This window comes from Heterocephalus glaber, unplaced genomic scaffold (assembly GCF_053883595.1).
Source record: "Heterocephalus glaber isolate CG9 unplaced genomic scaffold, H.glaber_assembly_v1.0 deba00000809, whole genome shotgun sequence".
Taxonomy (NCBI): domain Eukaryota; kingdom Metazoa; phylum Chordata; class Mammalia; order Rodentia; family Bathyergidae; genus Heterocephalus; species Heterocephalus glaber.
In genome coordinates, this window is record NW_028258163.1 from 12,551,888 (window position 1) to 12,577,782 (window position 25,895).

General features: G+C 37.0%; 2 protein-coding genes and 3 non-coding genes across 21 annotated transcripts in view; 4 read left to right on the top strand and 1 right to left on the bottom strand.

The window, feature by feature from the left end:
• Nucleotides 1-2,974: 2,974 nt before the first annotated feature.
• Nucleotides 2,975-22,134, top strand: Ccnb1ip1 (cyclin B1 interacting protein 1). Of its 5 annotated transcripts, XM_021244597.2 has the most exons (5): nucleotides 2,975-4,957; nucleotides 5,187-5,365; nucleotides 16,321-16,647; nucleotides 18,640-18,973; nucleotides 21,391-22,134. In XM_021244597.2, the coding sequence occupies exons 3-5, from the start codon at nucleotides 16,351-16,353 to the stop codon at nucleotides 21,591-21,593; spliced, it is 834 nt and encodes a 277-aa protein (XP_021100256.2). In that variant the 5' UTR covers nucleotides 2,975-4,957; nucleotides 5,187-5,365; nucleotides 16,321-16,350; the 3' UTR covers nucleotides 21,594-22,134. The 5 variants fall into 5 exon arrangements, 4 of the variants coding, with proteins under 4 accessions (XP_021100256.2, XP_021100259.2, XP_021100257.2 ...); XM_021244600.2 differs by lacking the exons at nucleotides 2,975-4,957; nucleotides 5,187-5,365 and adding an exon at nucleotides 14,138-14,804 and having other exon boundaries at nucleotides 16,321-16,465; XR_015449819.1 differs by lacking the exons at nucleotides 2,975-4,957; nucleotides 5,187-5,365 and adding an exon at nucleotides 14,160-14,804 and having other exon boundaries at nucleotides 18,640-19,083; nucleotides 21,391-21,572.
• Nucleotides 8,506-8,582, top strand: LOC147829036 (small nucleolar RNA SNORD126). Its single transcript, XR_015449821.1, has one exon. It is a non-coding gene; the product is annotated as a small nucleolar RNA SNORD126 (small nucleolar RNA).
• Nucleotides 10,705-10,852, top strand: LOC147829037 (small nucleolar RNA SNORA79). Its single transcript, XR_015449827.1, has one exon. It is a non-coding gene; the product is annotated as a small nucleolar RNA SNORA79 (small nucleolar RNA).
• On the bottom strand, nucleotides 16,881-16,986 carry LOC147829038 (U6 spliceosomal RNA). The gene has a single exon (XR_015449832.1). It is a non-coding gene; the product is annotated as a U6 spliceosomal RNA (small nuclear RNA).
• A 2,682-nt stretch (nucleotides 22,135-24,816) lies between the features above and the next one.
• Ttc5 (tetratricopeptide repeat domain 5) overlaps nucleotides 24,817-25,895 on the top strand; it is a 102,313-nt gene continuing 101,234 nt past the window's right edge. For 2 of the 13 annotated variants that reach the window (XR_015449723.1, XM_087207286.1), the window contains exon 1: nucleotides 24,823-25,084. Coding sequence is in view for 8 of the 13 variants with exons in the window: in XM_087207286.1 (XP_087063412.1) it covers nucleotides 25,037-25,084 (48 nt within the window). In the remaining 5 variants the exon portion in view is untranslated. Of the gene's footprint in view, nucleotides 25,085-25,895 lie in introns of all 13 variants that reach the window. The other 11 variants (XR_002389378.2, XM_087207282.1, XM_087207279.1 and 8 more) reach the window with 10 other exon arrangements.

A 25,895-nucleotide genomic window follows, 5' to 3' on the forward strand; every position in this document is an offset into this window, starting at 1 on the left:
TTACTGTGGAGATTAAATAAAGTAACAAATGGGCAGCTTTAGGATTATTCCTGATTTTTAGCAAACATTCAATAAATGCAATAATTTTGATTCTAGATGTTATAGCTAAATGAATCAATTACGAAACAAGCTAGCATTTGGTGCTGAATATTGGGAAATGTTGAGACATTCATCTTCTGAAGTAGACTGGAATAGATAGGAATTTTTACTAAGGCAGAAGCAAAGTAGGCAGGATTAAATTATTAAAAAGTCAGAATTACTAAGGGACTTTCTTTCTCCTCACCTCTTCTCTCTCGCTCTGTCTCTCTCTCTCTCTCTCTCCCTCCCTCTCCAGCACTTTCTGTGTCTTTCTTTTTATATTACAGTACCTTAAATTGTCATGTTTTAAATATATGTATGTGTATATGCCGTAAATATTCTGTATGTTATATTTTAATAGTATCTATTGAGAATCCTGATGAATATTGTGCCAGTGAGTCCTCTACTTATGGCCTAAGATACAATCTTAGCAGAATGAGATCATACAGCCAAAACAACCTACTAATGAATAATGTCTTCAGAGAGGACACTTGCATTCTAGTTGTTTATATCTGCCTGGGAAGTTAAATCTAGTGGTTTTGTTATGTAGTAATAATAATAGCTAACACATTTTTGAATATCTTGTAGCAGGTATTGTACTGGGTATGTTATTCTAATTATTTTACTTAATCCTCACAGCAAGGAAGGGTTCTTCCTCACTCCTCATAGGAGGAAGATGTCATCATGTTTTTCCTCTTTTTACACTTCAGGAAACTGAGACTTCCATGTGTACAAGTAAATGCCAAGGCTCAGATTCAAAATCACCTCAAGTTTACTTTAAAGGCTAAATTGTTAATCACCATCTTTTATTCACTAAGTCTTTCAGCTGGAAGATTATCCTGAAAATAAGTTCTAAGTGATGGATCTAAACTGTGTAAAGTGGAACCTGTAGTGCATAAGTAAGCCATGTTGAGGTCACAAAAGAGAGGAAGTTATCCTGAAAGTGATGAAAATTGTTTGGAATAGCATGCAATCGGCCTATCAAACAAGAACATGTAAAAACAGTTTAAATCAGCCTGTGATCACTTATACTTTCATTAACCCAGGTATCTGATTTAAGTTCAGTAAGTTCATTAACCCAGGTATCTGGTTTAACTTCAGTCTTAACACACTGCAGGAAGCATCACTGGTTTATAAAGACACAATTGGGTGAAGGAGAGGGTTGCATCCAGTCAGCACCTTTTAAGGTAAAGGAGGAGGGAATCCTCCTTGAACTCACTAGCCAGTGGCTCGGAGGCTGCTTCCGAAGGCTGCTTCCACTCTCTGTACTTTCTCCACTTTGGTGGGCTGGTGAATGTGCACTTCATTTTGCTCTCTACTTGTTTTGAATTTCTCTTCCAGCTGCTCCATATACCCAGGTAATGGGCCTTTATTCCAGGTCAGCACTGGAGTGTGTGTGAGTTGCAAAGTGATTAATTTTAACTGTGTGGAGGTTGGAAAAGGCTGTGAAATGTGCTGCCTGGCTTGTTTCCACATGGGTCTCTGCATTACTTACTGGATTTGCCTGCCTAGCCTGGGACCTAGTGACCCAGGAATAATAGATGGTTCCATGTACACAGTGGTTGTGTGCTTGGAAAATATCCAGTTTCATTTTGCTTGGAGGGAAAGCTACCCTTATTAACCCAAGGGAGTTTTGTTTCATATCTCTGTGGGTGAGAAGACACCTTGGTGGGGAGGAGTTCAGCCCCATAAATTTAATTCTCTGTGAAGGTCTGTATTGCTCACATCCCTATTGGGTTTCTGGGAGCTTCTGTGGATACTCTCTTTCCACTGATATTTGTGCCGAGCATTCAGGCTTTCTAGGTGAGACAAACTCTGAGTACAGATAAATGTAGTGAGCCCCAGGAGGTGATGCTAATTTGAATGTTGCCACTGTGATGTATCCCGAAAAGCTTACGATATATTGAAAAAGATCAGGGATCTCAGCTTAGTGCAAGCCTCTATTCAAATTCCAGTACAACAGTTTCCTGCCCCAGTGACCTTGGGAGACCAAGTGAGCCTTTCTGGCTTCAGCTTGCAAAGATCAAATAAAATATAGAAAGGCCAGGTGCCAGTCAGTGTAAAATAAATGTCAAGTACCTTCTAGAAGTAAGCAATATTATTATTTTTTATGTTTTAAAAATTTTATTGATACATTTTAGATATACATAATAATAACATTCATCATAGAGAATTTGTACTTGTACATGATACAGCTTGCTTCTTCTTTTCCCATTCCCCTCCCCTCCCTTCAATCCCTAGCAATATTATTTATAATAAATATCTTGGATATATTTTTCTCATAAAAAGTTTTGCATAGTGACCTTGACCAGATTTTTATTTTTCACTTTGATAATATACATTTGAATATAATGTATGTGTTCTTTATCCTCACAGGCAGAAAGTGTGAGGCAAGTACTAAAGTAGTTATACTAATTGACTATAGTTAATAGGTATTTGTAGGTTCCTTTACAATTCTCAGGCTTTATTGTTAGCTTATTTTTTCAATATGTAATAACATTCAGGATGAATATGCAAAATGTCTCTTATTCCTGTTCCTAAGCCACCCGATTCCCTTCCCCAATAAACATTAACAGTTTCTTGTGTATTCTTAAAATATGCAGTGCATATATATCAAATATGTGTACCCTTTCCCTTCTTTTATACATACTCTACTCTACTCTACTCTACTATACTATACCTTACTTTGCCCATTTAACAGTTCCAGATGAATAAACAATATCCACATTCTTTATAATGGTCACATAGCATTCTAATCTAACTATAATTTACAGTATGTATAATAATATCATTTATTTAGCTTTTATGGGCCGACATTTGAGTAATTTATGATCTTCGTATTTTCCCCAAAATAATAACCTTGTATATAAGTTGGCACACATGTGCCTTTTCAGTTGACTTGTGGTATATTAATTCCCTTTTAAAAGTGCTTCCTGTTATTTTCATTTTGTGCACATAGGATAGAAGCCAATCAATGTTGTACATATTGATTAGTAGTAAAGGATTTTCTACCCAAGGCAAAACCTTGCTGATAGTCTTTATATGAATGTCTTTGTCCACTTTGGCTTGAGAAGGTTTATCTTTTGAGCATATATTTAATGTTGGGAAGGAGTGACTGCAGTGACCCAGAAAAACGTGCTTCTTGTATTCACAAGGGCAGAATGGTCATGCTTTCAGTGTTTGCTGAGGAAATGAGTGCTGGGTAACTACCTGAAATTATGGTGTTGGGTAATCCCTCATTAAGGTAGGAAAAGCTAAAATGCTTTTTAGAATATAAGCATGTAAAATAAAAGACGCCTTTGGAAATTTCTCCAAAGCTGTTTATTTTATACCTTAAAAGACTTGCTTCATGTCATATGAAACATCTAGTTTCTCAGATAGGAGGGTTTCCTAACTGGGAAAAAAACACATTCTTCCCAACGGAGGTGTTGTGGTTTGGGCCTAGATGTCCCCCCAAAGCCTCATGTGGTCATAGGCTTGATCCAGAGTATATGAAGCTGGAATTGATTTATGATGCAATGCTAGGCTCAAGGGCACTAGGATTAAGGGTGTGAGTGCTACCTGCCCTAAATAGTCTGAATAAGATAAAAGGGGCAGGGAGACATTGTTAACTCTCTTGTTGCTGTTGGTGCCTTGTGGGCACCATGTTGTTTCTCCTCTGCAATGCCTGTTTGCCATCCCTGCCTTGGAGCCAGCTGATTATGGACTGAAACCTCTACAAACTGTAAGCCAAATAAACCCCTTCCCTTCCAACTTTTGATGATGGGTATTTTGTCTCAGCAACAAGAGAAAACTAACACAAGAAGCATATTTTGTTCTTGTCAAGTAAATTTATATTCAATGTGTTGGAATCCTCATTAGTAAATAGGGAATGAGGAAACAAGTGTGTGTCATTTTTCTTAACAGACAGAGTATCTTGGAGGTGGAAGGGTCTTTATATGAGTGATCTTCCTGGCTTCAGAGTTATTGTGAAGAGAGTGAAATTTTAATGCAGAATATCTATATTCCTAGTCACTAGCTGGTTCAGCTTAAACAAATAATAGAAACAGCATATTAATGGGGTCAGGGATTTAGCTCAGTGGCACTGCACCTGCCTCACAAGCACAAGGTCCTGAGTTTGATCCCCGGTACCAGAAAAAAAAAAAAAGAAAGAAACAGCATATTATGCATATTAAGCATTGTTGAGATTAAGTGATCTCATTTATATGTGGAATCAATAAATATTGAACTCATAGAAACAGAGTAAGATGGTGGTTGCCAGGGGCTGGGAGTGAGGAGAGAAGGGATTGAGATATTTGGTCCAAGGGTAAAAAATTTCAGTTAGGAGGAGTAAATTCTAGAGATCTACAATACAGCATGGGTAGCTATAGTTAACTATGTATTTAGTATACTTGAAAACTGCTAGATCTTAAGTGTTCTTACCAGACACATGTAGTAAGTGGGATGATGGATATGTTATTTATACATATATTAAAACATAACATATATCGTAAGTGTAGACAGATTTTGTCAATTTATAGCTTAATAAAGGTGCAGAATAAAAACCAATTGATATTTTAACCACTAAGATAAATTGCCTGCCATTCAGTCTAAACTTTACTTGCATACTTATAAAATGGAAGTGACAGTAGTACTTTGCAAAATGAGGTAAAGTATGGAAAGTGCTCTATAAATTCTAAGTAGGTGAAGTATTATGCTATAGATAAAACAACAAGTTAACAGAGTACGGAAGATTTTGCTTCTCTTGCATCCTGTCTTTAAGTTATTCCTTTCTGTTGCCTTGTCCCAAAGCCTTCAGGCATAATGTTTTCATTTGTTTCACCAGCTCTGGGACTGGAACCAGGTGAAACAGCAGAGTGAGCTTTGGATGAGCTGCATGGTTAGTCCTAGTTTTGGATCTTATATCTTTTATTTCATATGTTCTGCAAGTGGATTCCTCTGTACTTGGAGGTTAAAATAATAAGTATTCTTAGCCAAAACAGCTGAGTGTGAGTGGGAAATAAAATTTGGAGTCTGTTCTGATATCAGTGCTTTATGGCACTATCTCTGAAAACAGTGCCAAAGGATCATTTTAGCTTTTACTTCCTGTTGTTTTCCCTTTGTTTCAGGTTGAAGATGAAACCCACTGAGGACATAAAACCTGGGTCTTTAGCACCTTGTATGCCAGCCTGGAAGTGTCCCTGGGAAAGCCTCCATAACTCTGTGGATCCCTTAAAAACTACAAGTGGGCTTGGATTTGGAGATTCCCAATAAGAAAGGTTAAAGGCTGATGGGACTACAAAGGCAGGTACTTGAATTTTGATCAAGATATTCTTAAAGCCTTTGCATTACACATATGTGTGTCTTCCCTATCTAAAACAGATTGGAAGTTTACTGTTGTATTCTATAATGCTAGGCTCACAGTAAGCACTGAGTAAACTGGAATGGAAGTGAGACTGGTTGGTAAAACAATCTTCAAATTGCAGATCTGCTGAGTTAGTTATTATAAATTTAGTACTACAAAGTTTATATTAGGCATTCATGAAGTACCTGTTCACCATGAACAGCAGTTGGCTATGAACAGCAGTATTTTCAAAGCACAGTTACTGCCCACAATCAACCAAATAAATGGGCCATTGTGTGGAGTATTTACATAATACTTAATAAATATAAAGTGGCCTATGTATGGTAGAATTACATTTGCAGAAATGTAACTAGAATGCTACAGGGAGCATCACAGATGGGAAAAGCAGCACACACAGATTTATGTTTGGGCTTTGTGCTGTCAAGGACACAACAACCAGACCTCTTGCAATCTAGAGAGGTTGTCTCTTTCAAATTTTAATTATTCTCCTGTAAGAAGTACTTGGATCCTGGAGTTTTGAGGTAGATATTGTTAAAACTGTGGAAACCTCTGACAATGTGTCTTGCTTTTCTTTGTATGTTCCCCTAGTTAATCTTGTATGCTGCTGATCTGAAAACTTTTTTTTTTTTAATGGTGGATTTGGGGATTGAACCTAGGGTGTTGTGCATGCTGCACAAGCTCTCTACCCCTAAAAACATTTTATATAGTTAAAGTGTTACTTAAGTGCAGGACAAAGAAGGAGTAAAAGTCAGGTGTGGTGGCTCATGCCTGTAATCCCAGAACTTGGGAGGCTGAGGCAGAAAGACTGCCATGAGTTTGAGGCTAGCTTGGGTTACATAGTGAGTTTAAGGTCAGGCTGAACTACCAAAAAAACAAACAAACCAACCCCTTTTGATTATATCTCTCTGAGGTACTTAAAATCACCTCAGTTTCTTTTTGCTCTGAGCCAGTATGTCATGCTTATTCCATTCTAAAGCAAACTATCTTCTGTAGCTCTGCTTTTTATTTCACATAGGAAATTGATGAAATGGAGTATGGAGTTTTGACAAAATTAATTTTTTTTTCTAAGTTCTTTTATTGGTACATTTTAGGTATACAATTCGTTTACATTTATCATTGGGTGTTTGTACCTGTACATGATGTATCTTGGTTCTTATTTTTTCCCCATTACCTGTGGGCCCTTCCCCCCCCTCCCTTCCCTGTTTACACACACATCATTTACATTTTTGTTTTTCTTTTCTCATAGTTTTTCCTTTCCCTCCTTTCCTTTCCTCTTCCCTTCCCTTCGACAAAATTAGATTTAAATCACATTACTTGACCTGAGGAAATTGATGTAGCTTCTCTGAGGTTCAATTTTCTCCTTAAGTATGGGGTTGTGAAGCTTGAATGAAACAGTTTCTGTAGTGCTCAGCAGAGAGTGGGAAATTAAAAAGTGACAGCCACTGCTTCCTGTTGCTTTATTTTAGTCATACTAATCTGTTATGGCACTGATGTCCAATAACACTGTTTGTGATGATGGAAATGGTCTACATTTGTACCAATATGGGCATGTATGGCTACTGAGCAATTAAAATGTGACTATCATGACTGAGAAACAATTTTAGTTAAGTGACTATATGTAGTAAGTGAGTACATATTGGATGTAGATCTTGAAGGTCCACTTGAATGAACATGTTTTTCTTCATGTAGCCTTCCTTGACCAGAGAGTCTCTTTTTAACCTTAGCTATTCTCTGCTACCTATTTGGTGTTTACCACTAATTGACCATTTATTTGGTGGTAGGATAATTTTCATGTCTTGTCTTTTTGGCTTGTATCTGAGGTTATAAATTTTTAATTCTTCACACAGCTTAATGAAAAAGAGCATGATAAAAATATAAATGTGATTAAAAAGAAGCGCTAGTGATTTTTTTTTTTTCAGTGCTGGAGATTGAACCCAAGGCTTCACACATGCTAGGCAAGTGTTCTACCGCTGAGCTCTATCCCCTCCCTTAGCTAATGAGTTTTAAGTGATGATTACATACAGTACAAAGTATTTTCTAGATAGTAACTAGGTGGAGAATAGGGACTAGTCTGAAGGTTGCCTGCAATAATCAACTGAATGCCCAGCCTTTATTTCACTTTGGTTTGGATCACACTCAAGAAGAAATTAAAGCCTCTTTCTTATATTGCCATCTTGTGGCAGACTGGGTTCCAACTGATGACAGTTATATTTTCCCGTGTCAAGGGAAGGTTTTTTTTTTTTTTTTTTTATTGTGACAGAATTACCAACAGTAAAGGTTAAATACAATCGGTGTTGGCTCAAATAAATTTAAAATATGCTTTTAAAAAACTTTTTTATTTTAGTTTTTTTGAGACAAGGTCTTGCTGTGTATTCAGGTTGGCCTTGAACTCACTATGTAGCCCAGGCTGGCCCCACTGCTATCCTCCTGCCTCAGCATCCTGAGAGCTGGGATTACAAGCAGCAAGCTTATTTATCTGAATTTTATGACTTTTTGGCTTTTTCATTTTTCACTTTCTCTCTTATTGTGAGGCTTATTATCTCTTATTGTGTTGACTTTTTATAGCCCTTCAGAAGCTGGCTAGATTTATTGTATAGTTATATCCAAGCTTTTAATAAAGTGCTACAAATCCTAGATGTAGAATGGGTGATGATTGTATTGAGTTTGATAAAGTCCTGACCTAATTTGATGTTGAGTTTGGGCATTTGATGACATTTGCCAAATATCAATTTCTATTACCAAATGAACATTCAAATAAACAGTGAACAGTTAGTCTAATTTTCCTCATGACTTGGTTTGAAGCATACTGGGTATGAATTGCTATGTGATTATAACCTTTCTGTACTTATTATTTTCCAGAGATGATACTAGGTAGCTGATAGATGCCATAGTTCAACTTGATTCATCTGAATCCAGAGATAAGTATAAGAGAAAAATCGTCATTTTTATAGAAAGATTTTGGATTCAGTGTTATTAGTGGCTGAAATTTGGTAGTTGACAAAGCCCTAGTTCCAACCTTAAGAAGGTTTTCCTGGTTTAGGGACAAGAAGCTGGTGGTGCTATGCGCTTCACCAGTTATTTACAGTTTGCCATGATGAAATGCATGGTAAGTCTATGTTTCAGCTGATTACCCTGATTAAACACATGCTCTGAGCAGACTTAAGCTAGGGGCAAACACCTGTAACTGAATTCTGCTTGCTGGAATTCCTACTGGGATTTAGTCCATGATCCCAGGTATGGGATCTTTGAATTGTGAATTTGATACTATGACCAGTACTTTGTTGTGCTTTGATCTTCTGTGACACTATCTTTGAGATAGAACTAGGATCAGGAATCCTTAATCTAAAAATTCAAACAGTACAGAAAAACCACTGGTAACTGGTACAATCCTATCAACTAGTTAGCTTGGCAATTTTAAACAAATCACTAATATAGTAGTCTATATACTGTATAGGATAAGGGAATCCTACAGTTGGTTAAATCAATTTTATGAACCATATAATGTAATTCTCTACAGCCACTTAAAAGTTAAGGTATAGGTTTATGTTTATTGAAGTGGAAGAGTTTTCATGAAATTAAAAACAGGTTATAAAGCAATGTTTTTGCTTAAACATTTAAAAATGCATGTTTGCTTGAGAAATCATCTGAAAAGATATATGTATGCAAATACTAGGGGTAATTATCTCTAATATTGGGTTCTATGGGTGATCTTATTTTTGTAAACCTGTGTTTTCTAATTTTATTATGTTCATTATTGTATAATTTAAAGTTATTTTAAGCAAATTAGATAGGACAGGCTTCTTTACCTGTGCCTGTAGTTTTAGCTAAGAATGAGGTAGATGTTAGAGTAAAATACAGAAAGTATAAGTAATTCAATGTAACATCAGTACTTGGAATAATTTTTTAGCTTTTGGTTATCTTTTGCAGAAGAGACCAGAAGCAGATCCAAGTTTCATATTTCCAGTCTGGACTTGTTTAGCGCTGCAAATCCAGAATAAACAATAGATTATGACTGTACTTTTCTTTTATGGTAAAGCTTATGTTGAGATTGAGAAGCTCTGATATACACAGGAATGTTTGAAAAGTCTCCTTGTAACTCCATGGGTAGCTGCTAAGGTACTATAAATTTTATTTTTAAAAAACTGAAGATGTTAGGGCCAGGGATTTAGCTCAGTGGTTCCGCTGCCTGCCTCACAAGTGCAAGGTCACAAGTTTGATCCCCGGTACCAAAAAAAAAAAAATGAAGATGTTAGCATAGTATAGTAGTTAGACATGGTTGCTGCAGACAGACTGGGTATAAGCCCATGCTGTATCATTTACATCTTCATATAGATTTTCAGAGATTCTTTGTTTTTATTGTTTCTGTGTCTTTTTGCCAACTGGCCTACCCTTTATTACTTCCACCTCTAGCAATCAAGGCCTAATAAAGTTCTATAATTAGGCACAGCATGGTAATGGGACTGCGTACAATTGTTCCAGTAGCAATTTTCTTTAGTTCATTTATCTAGGTTTTGACATTAATTTCTCATCATTTTGTCTAGTTAAATCAGTTAATCCTTAATGACCTTTTCTGTTCTTATTTAGAGGTAATGATTCCTATCATAGAGATATGATTGAAGTATATGGTGAATATTTAAATTAAAATTTTTTTAATTTAAATAGAGTAAAGAACATATCATCATTAATCCCCCTGAAAATAATGCCCCTTGCTTCCAACACACTTACCCTATTATTCTTGCTACTTTCTGAAGCAGTTGTACAAGTCCTCTTCAGTGAGTGTCTTTAGTTGTGTTGTCATGGCTGACTTAATGTCCTGAATTGATTAAAAACATTTTCCTTTCATGGTCATCTGGGCTTTGGAGAAGAACTAGAAGTCATATGATACCAGATCCAGTGAATAAGGCAGGTGAGGATATAGAGGTTTTTACAAGCTGCCTTTCCATATCTCAGAAGACATGAAAGAGAATTTCAAGAACTGGGTCAGAAAATGGCAAGAACAAAGGAACAAATGTGTTTGATGAGAGGTAGAGCATTTTGAGGGGAATTAATGGCAGTGTGTCTTTTACTATAATGCATTTTTTTTTTCAGTATGGGAATTGAACTCAGGACCTTGCACTTGCCAGGCAGATGTGGTGCCACTGAGCTATATCCCTGGCCCTTATAATACATTTTAAAATTTAAACATTCACTGTAAAATTTGATCATACCTTGTATAAGATATTCTTGATGCCTTTATTTTTTTAATAAATGTTTCTTAAAATAATGTGGTTGGAGACAAACTATGATGACTGTTCCTCTCACTGCTAGGAGCCTTAAGCAGTGGGATTTTGGTCCATCAGATATAAAAGATGACTTGTCTTCACTCAGAGCACCATGAGGACAGCTTGGCTGTCTACTAGTGCCTTCTGATTTTTGCAGAGTGAAACAATTATAAAGCAGGTGGTATGTATAAATGAAAAAAAAAACTACTTGTGAGTTTAAAAAAAGAGGAAACCTAACTTAAAATCACAGGAGTATAGTTTGTAGAGAATGCTTTGGTTGCAATAGTATTTGAATAGCTGTGATCTAGGACTATGAAAGAAAGAGCTATAGTGAATTGATTCTGGGAGGAATTGAAACATACTCTGAATTCAGTCATTCATGTTTAAATTTTAAACGTTTTCTAAAGTAGTTTAGTTTTCTAAAGTAGTTGTTTATGCATTTCAAGGCAGTTTTAAAAATATTTCCTTTACAGCATGAAGGTAGATGATTCTCAAAATTAAAGATTAAAGCTGACACTTCACCAGAAAGAATTTTATAGACTCGATGTGCAAAAATGTAAGCAATAACAAAGAAGAACATATTATTTTCTTCTATTTTTCTTAGATCCTTTGCTAGATTTTAAGTTTGATGAAAGCAGTACCTTCTATTTCTCTTATGTGTGGCCTAGGATACTCAAAAATATTTGAAGTGAATGGTAATGAAATCTCCATATATATATAGATATATATATATTTTTAAATCTCTGGAAATGGCAAACATTTTAATGGTTTTTCAATAAGACATTCACATGGAATAACTGGGACTTAGACTGATGTACAATGTATGTAAGTATATTAAATTGAATACTCATAAGTCTTCAATCTCTTAATATGTGATGTGATACTTGATTCTGTAGGAGGCATTGAAGAATAACTATACAGTATATGTGAAATGTCCATAATAAGTTTTCTATTAAATATCAGTAAGTTTTTTTCTCCTCTTGGTACCGGGAATCAAACTCAGGACCTTGTGCTTTTCAGACAGACACAGTGCCACTGAGCTAAATCCCCAGCCCTACCAGGAAGTTTTTATATATCTATTTCTCACTTACATAGTTTGTGTTTGTAAATAGATTCTCATGAAAACTTTTTCTTATTTATAATTTTATTATTATGAGAGTTTTTGTTTGTTTTTTGGTGTTGGGATTGAACCCAGGACCACAAGCATGCTAAGCATGCACACTACTAAGCCACACTCTTGGTGCTATTATGAAAAATTTTACCTTTGTAGTTGGTCATTTTCTTTTGTATAATCAATATTAACTATTAAACCTCATTCTAAAAGCAGATGAAATACACCATTTTCAATATGTTGATGTATATTTACTCCTTGCATGTTAATGATAACCTAGAAATGTAACTAGACTACCATTTCCATCAAAGACTGAGGTTGGAATGTTTGCTTTCTTGAATGTTGTAGTCACTTTTTCCTGCATCATTTTTATTGTTATTCACACTCCTTATGTTGGGAAAGATGAACAAAAAACATCTGTATATAAAAGACAAAACCTTAAAACCTTTGAAGCCTGGAATAAGACCTTGAGCTGGGTACATTCATGCATACCTGTAATTACTCTTGGAGGTAGAAGGATCACAAGTTTGAGGCTACCTGAGCAACTTAGCAAGGCCCTGTCTCAAAAAAGAAAAAAAAGGGCAAGGGATGTAGCTCAGTACAAAAGTGTGGAATTCAATCCCCAGAACCACCACCACCATCATAAAAAAAAAAGTCATGGAGTAGACATAAACTCAAAAAGGAAAAGTTGATAAATTTATGTGCACTAAAATTCAAACAATGTTTGCATGCCATCTTACCAATGATTCCATACAAAGAAAATATCAAAGGATATGAACAGATGAGGATTCCTATGTAGTCATTTGCATGAAAAAAATCAAAGTAATCAAAAATACAAGTAATCAAAGAATTACACATTAAAACAACATTGAAATACTATTTCATTGTCATCAGATGGACACGTGAAAACAAGGGCAAGGGAAATCTTGACAGTTCTGCATGTTGCTGAGTCTAAAGGAGTGGGTTCTCATATACTTTGCTGGTGGCAGTGAAATCTATATTATTACTCTGAACAGGGCAACATTTAGTTTATCTGAAGATACTTACACATTAACCCAATTCCTAGGTATTGTATTCTGTAGGAACACTTGGCATATGTACTCAAGGAGACATGTACAGAAAGTTCAGGGCAGTACTGTTTTAAGTGTAAAAACATGAAACCAATGCCTGTTAGAAGAAAGGATAAGTGAATTGTACATTTGCAGTATATGGCTGTTAAAATGAATTAATGCAAAGTATTATTAATTTGGACATTTTCAGGGGTTACCAAGGTGACTTGATTAGGGACACAAGGTTAGGTATTGGTTGATATTTGAATATTTTGTCTTCTTGAACAAAGATTGCACTTGAAAATGATCGCACTTTTTTGTACTTTAATATTTCTGCATTTGGTGCAGTTAAAACCAGAAAATGCACAAATGGTTCAGTGTGCCAAAACAGATGTTAGGGAGCATGATTTACACATGAACCTCCAGTTTTCTGTGGCTCCAGTTAGTCCCAGAATTAAGTCAGTAGCAGAAAACTGCTTAATTAGAACAGGTTTTTGTTGAAAAGAAAATGGGTATCATGAATTCACAACTCAGAAAAGAATTTTCAGGGTTTTGTGCCCATTGTGTGATTGAGTGTATCTGTTACTATTTTTGTTTTTTGGGACAGGGTCTCACTTTGTATTGCAGGCAGGCCTCTGCCTCCCGAGTGCTGGGATTACAGGCGTGCACCACCATGTCTGGCTTGTTACTAATTCACAATGGGGTAACATCATTTGAAAAAGTGGCTTTTAAGGTTTGCATCCTGAGCACCCTCATAGCCCTCTGCCTCAGTTTAATTTTAATATCAACTCTAACAAGTCTATCTGGGTGTGATGGCACAAAGCTGTAATCCTAGCTACTCAGGAGGCTGAGGTAGGAAGATCGAAAGTGGGAGCCCAAATTGGCCAATTTACTGAAACTGTGTCTCCAAAAAAAAGTCTGGATGTAGTTCAGTGGCAGGGCACTTTGCCTAGCATGTACCAGGCTCTGGGTTCAGTTATGTGTGTGTGTGTGAGGTGTGTGAATCTAACAAATTCACATAGTTTAAGCAGAAAAGTTACACAGTTGCTATGGGTATGCATAAAATAGCAGATAAGTGACAGCATTATAGTAAAAGAGGTACAACCACTTAAACACTACCACCAGTTCCAAGAGGGACAATAGCATATTACCTCAATAGGGACAAAGCCTCTATTATCAGTATTTCTCTCTCCCCCCTCCCCTTCCCCTCTCTCTGTTTCTGTACCGAGAATCGAATTTAGGGCTTCGCGCCTGAGCTACATCCCGGGCTCACATCAATGTTTGAGATGCCGGCTCAAGAAAAAGTTACAAGTTCTTTAAATGTATTTAAGGGCCAGGGATTTAGCTCAGTGGTTTCGGGGCCTGCCTCACAAGGGCAAGGTCCCGAGTTCGATCCCCAGTACCGGAAAAAAAAAAAATGTATTTAGAGGGTATGTAAAAACTGAAAAGGTGTCTTTTCCAAGGATAAAAGTAAAATGGCATAATCTACCTCAGTATAGAAGTAACAGCTGTCCAATTACAGGCATGATCCATTTTCAGCGAATTCTTTCCGAAATTTAAAAAGCCTGTGCTGCCTGCCTGTGATTCCCAGCATTTTTCTTGAACACATATTTCCATGTACGAGGTGCTGGAGCTCAAGCCAGCTCTGCTACTCGCCCTGCTCTGCCCGAATTAAGACTTTCTCCTCAATAGGAAGATGTTACACTTGTGCCACTCCAGGGCAGTTAGTTATAACTTCTCATCAGCAGGGTCTGTAGGGCTCAAAAGTGGGACACCTCTCCACTCAGCCGCGTCTGCACCCGGGGAAAAGCCCCAGTCGCGTGAAATTATCCATTGCGCCTGCGCCTTTCTTGGTCCCAGGATCCTTAGTGGCCCATTCCCAGCAGGCCTCGGACTGCTCTGCCCATGCGCTCTCTGACACGTTGTCGGTGTCCGTGTCCACGGGCCCGGAATCCTTGCAGGTAGTGGAGTTTTGGTGGCAGCTAAGAATTCCTATGTTTTTTCATTATCTATTTATTTGCCCGCTCAGGCCAAATATTTTATTTGAATTATTGTGTTATTTGTTGAGGTCAGAAAGCAGGCCGAAAATTTCAGGTTTTTCTGACATTCTAATTTTCTGTTGTTCTAATTCTTAAAATAGGGCCTTGACTTATAACCCACTAAACTGGCTCTTTCCCTACCTTGTGGAAAATTTGAGATTAGGTGCACCTCTTTCTCTGTTTGGGAAGGGTCTCAGCTTCGAAATTTTTCCTTACTCCTCTGTTTTTCCTATGCCCATTACCCTGCTGGAGATAAAATAGACCTCATTAACTTTCGTGGCCAGGTGAGATTTATTTGTGGAAACTCAGTGATAACATTTGAGTGTCAGAGCGTCTCTGTTCCTATGACCAAGGCAACATGCTTGGGTTGATAAATGCACAGTTTTGCTCGATATATAATTGATGTGATAGTGTTATTTTATGAAATATATGACTTGTTTTGGTATGCTCAGAATATCAGTGCCCATTTTTGGTTTAGTAAAACTCCAGTGAGAGTGGACACTTGAAAAGTGACTTAACTTAGAGAATCTACTTTTACAAGTATTTTAAATCAAAGCATGGCACTGAGTCATATTTACATTAATAGATGAATTGTTTAATGGATGATAAAAGAGTTTACACCAAAGAAGCTTTTATGGAGATTTTAAGATGTTATAATTGTCAGTTACCGGGATAGATTGTTCCTGTGTAATGCTCACAGACAGGCAGCTAGTGTTTTTAGTTCTTTTTTTTTTTTTTGGTACCGGTGATCGGACTCGGGTCCTTACACTTGCGCAGCAGGTGGTGAAACCACTGAGCTAAATCCCCAGTCCAGGCAGCTAGTGTTTTTAAATTAAGGCCAGATAGGTAAAGAATTTGAGAAATCAGCTTTGGAAAACTCAAAAATGTAGTTTACATTGAAAAATGGCAGAAATCATTCTTAGATTATTATGTTTTCTAAGTGTGTGTGGTAGTAAAATACTCTAGCAAAGTATGAATGGTTAATAAATTTAGGCTTTTATGCATTGAAATGGTAAAAGTTACTGGTTTAATGTTTACTTGTTTGTACTTTATAAATATTCCTAAACTTTTTTCCATATGCGTATTGTTTTTTACTATAGCAAGATTTAGAACAACCTGTGCATTTAACTTTTCCTTAAAATTTTTTTATGGCCATTGTGCAAAGGTAGTGGAGTTTCTGCAGCGGCTGTGCATTCCCCTGTGCCCCCCCACCAAATATTTTATTTGAACTATTGTGTTATTTTCTTGAACTCAGGAAGCAGGCCAAAGCACAATATTGTTGAGAGAGTGAAATCAGTGTAATAATAGTGATTATAATAAATAATGAAAACATAATAAAATATACATTATTTTATCAAAATAAAATAAAGCATAATTTTTGTTTGCTTACTTGTCATTGCAGTTTGACTTATTTCCCATTTCATTTACTTTTTATTAGGTCTCTTAAGCATCTGGAGACCTCATTATCATGTCTTTATGTGAAGACATGCTCCGTTGTAATTATGGAAAGTGTCGGATCAAACTGTCTGGTTATGCGTGGGTCACTGCCTGCTCTCACATCTTCTGTGATCAGCACGGCAGCGGTGAGTTTAGTCGTTCACCTGCTGTCTGTCCTGCTTGCAACAGTACCCTTTCTGGTAAACTAGATATTGTCCGCACAGAACTCAGTCCATCAGAGGAATATAAAGCTATGGTATTGGCAGGGCTTCGGCCAGAGATTGTGTTGGACATTAGCTCCCGTGCATTGGCCTTCTGGACATACCAGGTTAGTGCTTAGAGTGGTTTCTCACTGAGAATATAAGCCTGTGTGGGAATTCGTAGTGTTTTTCCTTCACTATTTTATATTTCTTTTTATGACCATATGGAAAACTTTCTTTTTAATAAATGGTTTTCATTTTTCAGATGTAGTATTTGTTGTTGAAAATCCAAAAGGAAGGAAACTTTTGAAAAACTCCAGAATTCTGTCACTCAGAGATACCTATTGTTGATATATATTTTTAAAAATTGAAGCATTTCATGAATTGTGTGTCATCCTTGTGCAGGGGCCATGTTAATCTTCTCTGTACTGTTCCAGTTTTAGTATATGTGCTGCCCAAGTAAGCAGCCCATTGTTGATATTTTTGTTTGTGCATAAATATATATTTTTGTACAAAAATAGGATAATACATATGGATTTTATGACCAGTTAAAATTGGCAAATAGGATAATACTATACATGAATTTTATGACCAGCTAAAATTGACAAATGCTGGGCAGGGTGGTGTACAGCTGTCATCTCAGCACTTGGGAGGCTGAGGCAGGAGGATTGCCATGAGTTTGAAGTCGGCCTGGGCTACATAGTGAATAGTATGTCTCAAAAACCAAAAAGAAGGAAAGAGCATTGACAGTGCTAGGGATATAGCCTAGTGGTACAGCATGTGCCTAGCATGCATAAAGCCTTGGGTTTGATTCCCAGCACTACCTCCCACACACACACATACATACCACACAAATAAGTAAATAAGGTTGGCAATATGTTATGTCTTATGAATATTTTGTTAAGTACTTTCGGTTAACTATTCTATAATCATAATTCTAATGGCTGAAATGATCATAATTTGTTGCTAAGTTATTAAAAATGATGTGATGAGCATTCTTATCAATTCATATTTTTTGTTATTTGCTAAGATTAAATTGCGAAAAGGAGACGAATACATTTTGAAGGCTTTTTTTGGGGGGGGTTGTTACTGGGGTTTGAACCTAGAGCCTTGTGTGTGCTAAGCAAGTGCTTCACTACTGGGCTACATCCTCAGCCTTTTTAAAATTTTTTATTTTGAGACAGGGTCTCACCAAATTGTCCCAGGCTGGCCTTTGACCTGCTGTCTTCCTGCTTCAACATTCTGAGTACCTAGGATTAAAGGGGTGCACTGCATGCCTAGTGCATCTCCCCGCCATAGCACCACTGAGCTACATCCCCAGCCCTAATGCCTAGTGCATTTTGAACACTCAGTTGTTATATTTAAAAATTATTCTCCAGTAAGGCATATCCATTTGTTTGTTCTCAAGAAATGTATAAGGTGCTTAGTTATCCACATTTTAAATGAGTTAGATGAAGGTAAAATAGACTCTTGTTCTTTATGCATTTATTTGATGATTTATTTTATATATTTTTTAGGATTTTTTGAGACAAGGTCTTGTTATGTAGTTCAGGTTGGTCTTGAACTCGCTATGTAGCCAAGGCTGGCCTCGAATTTGCAGCAATGATCCTTCCTCAGCCTCCCAAATTCTAGTATTACAGGCATGTGCAACCATGTGCAGCTTATTTGATGGCTTAGATGAATATATTTTCTTGCATGTATTTCTTTTATAGGTTTCCTGTTTCAGCTTATTTCATTTGCTATAGTCCCCTCCCCAATTTGTAACAGTTCTCTACATGTACCTTACTAAAACACTGGGCATGTTGGTACATGCCTGTAATTTCAGCACTCTGGAGGCTGAGGCAGGAAGATTGCAAGTTTGAGCTCAGCCTGGGCAATTTGGTGACTTTGTAAGACCTTGTTTCCAAATAAAAAAATAAAAAGGAACTGGTAATATAGCTCAGTGCAAAGGTCCTGGCTTTAATCTGCAGTACTGCAAAAAAAGAAAAGAAAAAGAAAGAAAATAACCCCCACAAAATAGGCCCTGTATAAACGCCTGTTCCTTTGTGTTTGTATGAAGTTTTGTTAACATGTAACTTTTAATCTTTGTCCTAAAAATATTTCTTTTTTAATTGGGACAGGTACATCAGGAACGTCTCTATCAAGAATACAATTTCAGCAAGGCTGAGGGCCATCTGAAACAGATGGAGAAAATATATACTCAGCAAATACAGAGCAAGGATGTGGAATTGACCTCTATGAAAGGCGAGGTCACTTCCATGAAAAAGGTGCTAGAAGAATACAAGAAAAAGTTCAGTGATATCTCAGAGAAACTTATGGAACGCAATCGCCAGTATCAAAAGCTCCAAGGCCTTTATGATAGTCTTAGGCTTCGAAATATCACTATTGCTAACCAAGAAAGCAACCTTGAACCATCTGTGATTACACAGGCTGGTGTTTTTGGTTTCCCGTTAGGTAAGAAAGGACATGTGATATCCAATATCTGTTCTTCAAATCAATGATTTCTCACATTGTGTTCTACATAGGTCCATGCAGTTAATGGAGACTCCAAAGGCGGAGTCACGGTAAGCTCTGGATTAGCATGTTTTAACCTATATGTCACTTCCTTTATCTATTGTATTTGCTTACATTTAAGTTACACCTTTAATTTGAGCAAAGTTTACCTCTGAAAATTAAAGTTTGAGAGTTACACTTTAAATTAAAAGCTATTTTGTTGCAGGCTGGGGATTTAGCTTAGTGGTTCTGCCGCCTGCCTCGCCTGCCTTGCAAGTGCAAGGTCCTGAGTTTGATCCCCAGTACCAAAGAACCCCCAGCTATTTTGTTGCATTAAGAAATATATTAGCTATTTATTGATTCCTTACTAACTAGTAAGCACTATTATTCAAGTAATTTGCAAAACTCTGAGAGGTGAGTACAATTATTGTCACTAGGTTCTGATCACGGAGCCTATATGCTTAACCATTTGCCATCCTCCAGGAAGGCTGTGTTTCATTTTTTTTCACAAACCAATACTGATTTCACAGTTCTTAAATTATTGTGAGTTTGGTTGGTTCATTCTTTCATTTATGCTTTTGTCCATTCGTCAAATTCTTACCAAATATGTTTTGTGTGCCAGGCTTTTAGGCATGATTCTAAGCAATGAGGCTATAAAAGATTATCCAGATAGCATTATTGCCCTTCTAAGATGCTTGTTAGGTGCCTTGCAGATCAAATGTATCTTTTCCTTCCTGAATTTTCTCCTCTATACTACTCCCTGATGCAACAGAATTCAGTGGACTTTTCTTATGTTGTTAGTATAAATTGCTTTTTGCATTAAAAAAAGTGAAACTTTTTATACTAGACTTACCTAAGTTCTCATATAAAAAATATTGATTATAGGCTGAGGAAAAAGATACAGTGGGAAAGGAGATGATGTCCTAGAAAAGATATGAGGTGATAAGATGAGGGATATCTGTTGCAAGAATTAAAACAAAAACAAGTTTCTGCCTTTCAGTTACTTATATATTGTAATTTGATTGTTATTGTAAAAGAACATTGTGGATTTTTTTAACTCTCCACATTTATTTTGACTTCTTTTATATCCACTGGTTCTTGCTGTTCCTCTTTTCTTTTCTTTTGCATGCTCTTCTTTTTGCCTCTTGCTGCCACTGTTAGCCTGAAGCAGATACAGTTGGCATTTCTCTTTTTTACCTACCAATTCTCTTCAAAGCATGTAAAAGCCAAGAAAGGTTCAGTGAAAGTGTTTAAGTGTTCATTTAATTAGATCTGTTGTCTGATTGATTTTTCTTAAGCCTTTGGTATTGGGTCATGGATGTATGCCAGTATTTCATAGTTGTCATATATGTACATATATATATTTGTTTGTTTTTGTTTTGTTATGAGAATTGAACTCAGGGCCTCATGCTTGCTAGGCAGGCGCTGTGCCACTGAGCTACATCCCTGGCCCATTGTCATATATTTTTGACAGTGTATATTAAAAAATTTAAAAAATGTTCTTGAAGAAACCAGGACAAAGATTATGTGTACGTTAACTGAAGGCCAGCATGGTTAAAAGAGAGAAACTACCACACCCATGTAGGATGAATAGCAGTGAATGATATTCCAAATAGGTATCCATCACCTGGTGGGGGGGCAAGGTTTTAACCCAGCCTTTCTGGGAAATATCCCTGACCCACCCTTACTGAAAATCCTTGTATGCTTGCTATGTGACTTGCTCCCCTATTCAACCCCCACTTAATCAATTTTACCTGGGTGACTGTACTTGTAATCTTATTGATTGGTCATGGTTTTGTCCCATCTCATGCCCACCTTGTAAATTTCCATTGTATCTTATAGTTTTGACCCACCCACCACATGGCTTTGTTGTATAAAACATCTTTAAAAAGGAGGGATGGGCAGGCAACCCACTTTCTGGTCCCCCTTCTGTCTCTTAGGCAGAAGCTTTCTTCCAATAAAGTTTTCCTACTCTTAAAAAAAAAGATTATGTGTGTGTGTGTGTGTGTGTGTGTGTGTGTGTGTGTGTGTATTTATGCTTTCTCTGAAGTGGGTTAGACAAGAAATGAATAAAATAATGATACCATAAATCCTTGCTTTACCAAAAAGATTTCATTTTGTCAAGTTAGTTTTGGTGATGAGAGAATGGCTATCATTGGAAACTGCATTACAAAATGTGGCAGAGTATATATGGTGGTGTTGTCAGGGAGAGGATAGAAGACGTTCTAGTCCTCTTTGTCTAGTGTTTGGATTGCATTTTATCCATCTTATATGAGTTGAATTCTGTTAAAATATTTTTTGAATGGCTTTCATCTTTTCATTCTTAAAAATTTATAAGGAAATAATGTTTATGTTCTTCATTAATTTTTTTTCCCTAGGGAACAATTCCAAGTTTCCTTTGGACAATACCCCAGTTGGAAATCGGGGTGGTGGAGATGAAGATTTTCAGTTCAGACCATTTTTTGTGGGTTCTCCCACAGCACCTGAGCCCAGCAACAGCTTTTTTAGTTTTGCCTCTCAAAGTCATGAATTAGAGCAGCAGCAAGTATCTAGCAGAGCCTTCAAAGTAAAAAGAATTTAACACTTTACAGAATGTCTGTGTTTGCCTTCAGCAGTTTCAATTATCATATAATCTTTATGCTGGATAGAAACCATCATTGTCTCTGAGCTATCAAGTCTTTGAAGTTGTCTCCACTTCTTCAAGTTACAAGAAATTCAGTGGTAGTTGGGGGTGGGGGTGCCTTTAGTGTCTAGTTTCTTTGTTTCTGTTATTTAAAGCATGAGCATTTTGTTAATCTCAGTTTTTATATGTACTGTTGAATTTTCACCACTGATGAAAAGGTCACAACATTATTTCATAGATCCCTGTTTCTGCCTGGCAGTTTCTGACTGAGCTTAACATCCATGCATCTGTCTGTAACCATCTATTATATGGGCACATGTCACTTTGAATTCTGGTATTTATGCATAAATGTGTATGGAAGTATGTTCATTGATATTTTGCTGTATTTGCCCATGTGTTTGTGTCAAAATTTGAGTCTTAGAAAATGGTGAATGATCTGTCTTGTTATTTGTGTATTTATTTGTATGTACATTTATATTAAAATAATTTTAAAGACTTATTCCTGTTTCCCTTTATTAAATAATGAGCATTTCTGTCTACTATTACAGAAATTAATTTATGTGTAATTGATATACTTAATTATTTAAAACATAGAGCCAAGAAATAAATTTGAAGGGCAATCTCGGTAACTATATTTATGTCTTGTTAGTGGCAAGACTTGAAAGCAGTCAGATTAGGGAAGTAGAACATGTAGGCTGTAATTAATTATGGTTTATTTCCATATATTGGTTATGAGAGATTAAGTTAACCTTTTTAGACTTTACTTTATGTATCTGTAAAATGAAGGGTTGAACTAAGTTATCCATACAGCCTTTTCTAACTCTTAAATTTTATGAGTAAGTCTTATTGGTTTCGGAAGCATTGTAATGGAATTACCCTAAATGCCAAATCCCTTTTTAAAACTCTATTTTATTTAATTAATTTATTTTGAGGTTCTGGGAATGGAACCCAGGGCCTTTGCACTGAGATATATCCCCAGTCATTTATATATTTTATTTAGTTGTGTAGTTCAGGCTGGCTTTGAACTCAATATGTAGCCTAGACTGGCCTCGATCTCCTGAGTGCTGAGATTTCAGGTGTGCACCACCACACCCACTATATATAATGTATATATATACATATATATATTTAAATTTTTGATACAGTATCTTTTTTTTTTTTTTTTTTTGGTTCCTGGGGGGACCTTGGGCTTTTGAGCTAGGTGCCGGAACCACTGAGCTAAATCCCTAGCCCTATACAGTATCTCAGTAAGTTGCTCAGGTTGGGCTCAAAGTTAGCTCTTCCTGCCTTAGCCTCCTAGAGTGCTGAATACCTTTGATTTTTTGGAAGAATTGAACACAGGGCCTCGAACTTGCCAGGCAGGTGCTGCACTGCTGAGCTACATCCCCAGCCCTGAATACCATTGGTTTTTAGCTAATAAAAGTTACACTGAAATGATCTGAGGAATTTTTATATTTATTCACTGTAGAAAGGTACATGAACACTCCTGCTTTACATAATTGAATAGCAAGCAATTAGTTTTGTTCATTAGCACAGAGTATAAAATTTCAAAAAAATTTCTTGCTGTATTCCAACGTTAAAAATGGTATCTGATGGAAAATCTTGATTTAGAAACACTACTCCCTATTTTATAGCTAATGAGACAGGTTGTATCTATTGTAGTACAAAGCATTCCTCCCTCTACAATTTTAAACTACTGGAAAATGTTTTGAGGTAATGATTTTATGTAAATTCATGATTTCTTCCTTGAACATTTTGTTATTTTGTTAGGTTCACAGAATATGAAATATAAGTAACCTATAATTTAAAAAGTAAAGTCAGGGATGGTGGTGCACACCTGTTATCCTGCACTCTGGGAGGCTGAGGCAGGAGGATGGTAAGTTTGAGCCTGGTAGGGGCAACTTAATGACTCAGGGAGACCCTGTCAAAATAAAAAATAAAAGGCTGGGGCTGTAGCTCAGTGCAGAAGTCCTAGGTTCAATTCCAAGTACTACCCCACCTCCCCAACAAAAAGCAAAGAGAAATTGTCAGGAATATTGCATGCTACTACAAAAAAAGGGTTTTTTTGGTACTGGGGATCAAACTCAGGACGTTGAGGGGGGGAGGCACGGTGCCATTGCGCTAAATCCCCAGCCCTAGAGGGAGTTATTGTTGCCACCGTCTTGTATTTTCAGAGATAGTAGAGGCAAATAAGTTTTTATTTAAAAATAGTGTTTATTTTTAATTGATACTGCATGTACATGGTAAAAATTTTGGAAGCGCACACAATTAAAAGAATTTTCTTTGCTCTTCTATAGCTCCCAGTCCCTTTGGTTCCTTCTCCAGAGACATTCTCGGGTATCCATTGAAAATAATGGATAAAGGTTATTAGTGTGCAGCACAATGGTTTTTATACTACCACCAGAAGTGTAGTATTATTACAATAGTATGTTCAATATGGTAAAATTATTTTTTTATTCATTAAGTTTATCGGTACATTTTAGGGTTACAATATGGTGACATTCCTCATTGGGAATTTGTACCTTTACATGATATATCTTGGGTTCTTATTTTTTTCCCCATTTCCCTGCCCTCCCTTCAACCCCTCCACCTCTCCCTATTTACAAAGACTTGATAAAATTCCTCATATGTAGAAAATCTGCAGTTTGGACAAGATTCAGACAAGTTATCATTATACTGCTTACTGTACATTCCTTTCAAAAATTCAAATGGACACAGGCATCTACCATCTTAACCTGTAGTATTTTTAGAGTATTGTAATTTTTTTTTTTCCTTTTTGACACAGAGTCTCGCCATGTAGTCCAGGGGGCCTCGAACTAGAGGTGGTGCTCCTGCCTCAGCCTCCTGAGTGCTGGAATTACAGGTGTTCCCCACCACACCCGGCTAGGATATTATAATCTTCATACAAATTAATAAAATGATATGAAACAAAAATAAATGTGTCATTAACTTGAGAACTTTTTGTTTCCAGAATTTGAGAATGAAGTTTCTTTCATGTATGTATGTATATGTTTTTGCAGTGTTGGGGATCGAACCAGGCCCTCACTCACGCTGGGAAGGCGCTGTTCACTGAGATACACTCCCAGCTCCTGGGAAAGCAGTTTCTGAAATCAAAAGTGATTATAGAGGGCCGGGGATTTAGCTCAGTGGTTTCGCCGCTTGCTGCGCAAGCGCAAGGACCCGAGTTCGATCCCCGGTACAAAAAAAAAAAAAAGTGATTGTAGAGCGCTTTTGAATTTCTGTATAAGGCACCGAATTAGGTTGGTTTGGAGCAATACCCTTCAGGTGCACGTAAGCCTCCGGATCCATAGATGTCGCTGTGACTCCGCGATAGGCGTGAGTGTGAGTCTCTGTGGTTATAAAAGTTGGGGGCGGAGAAGCCAAGAGTGGCTGGGGAAACGATGGCTGATGAAGAGGAAGGAGCTGAGCACATCTTGCAGAAATTGCAGGTGAGGCTGTAGATTAAAATCTAAACGTGCTTTTGTTACTGGACAAGAAGCAGGGAGTCCAGTTTATACAGTGCCCGTGAATTCCGTGGCGCCTCCGCGGCGCTCCGAGCGTCTGTGAGGTTACTATAACAACTCCGGAAGGTGCTGCCGCTCCCAGCCTGGGAAGCTTCCTGGGCCAGCTGAGGGTCTCCGTCCTTTGCGTTGGGACCTACTGTTGCTGACACGACTACACTTTCAGCACTGCATGGAATAGGATTTTGTTGCTCCTAACTTTATTCCTGTGTATTCTTAGAGAGGAAATCTTCTATTCCATTCCTGTACAATAAGTAATGTATACATGTGCGTGGGAGATCTTCATGAACTATTAGGTGTTGTTTTCATCCCCACAAAGGCCATTTTTTTCACACCTTTTTGCTCCGAGATTGGCCACAATTACAGTCATGGCCATCACGGTGGATTTCTTGTTTACTTCCCTTAGGATTTAGCAGTTTTGATTTTTTTTGGACACTGTAATCCCGGTTTGGGGTCTGATGCAGAGAAGCCAGACTCCGCCTAGTCCGTAGATGGCTCAGCTTCTGGTGTTGTACTTAGAACGTAAGAGTTACATAGTTGTTTGACTCCTTTTCTTTTAAAGACCCAAGATTTTCTTAAACTTTAGAAACTTAGTTTATGTTATAAAACAGCCTGGAATTTAAACATTAGAACCATATCAGGCTTTTACTTGCTTCTAACGCAAACATTTAAGGGTGACTGTATATATAATAACACTTTTAGAATGTGGGTTTTATCAGACTGCTAAGTGACTTCGATT

What these genes read in the sequence shown, in the direction of transcription:
- Ccnb1ip1 (XM_021244597.2), top strand. Translation starts at nt 16,351, where the DNA reads ATGTCTTTATGTGAAGACATGCTCCGTTGTAATTATGGAAAGTGTCGG. An exon ending in TGGCCTTCTGGACATACCAG is followed by an intron (nt 16,648 to 18,639) that starts GTTAGTGCTTAG and finishes TAATTGGGACAG; the next exon opens with GTACATCAGGAACGTCTCTA. An exon ending in TGTTTTTGGTTTCCCGTTAG is followed by an intron (nt 18,974 to 21,390) that starts GTAAGAAAGGAC and finishes TTTTTTCCCTAG; the next exon opens with GGAACAATTCCAAGTTTCCT.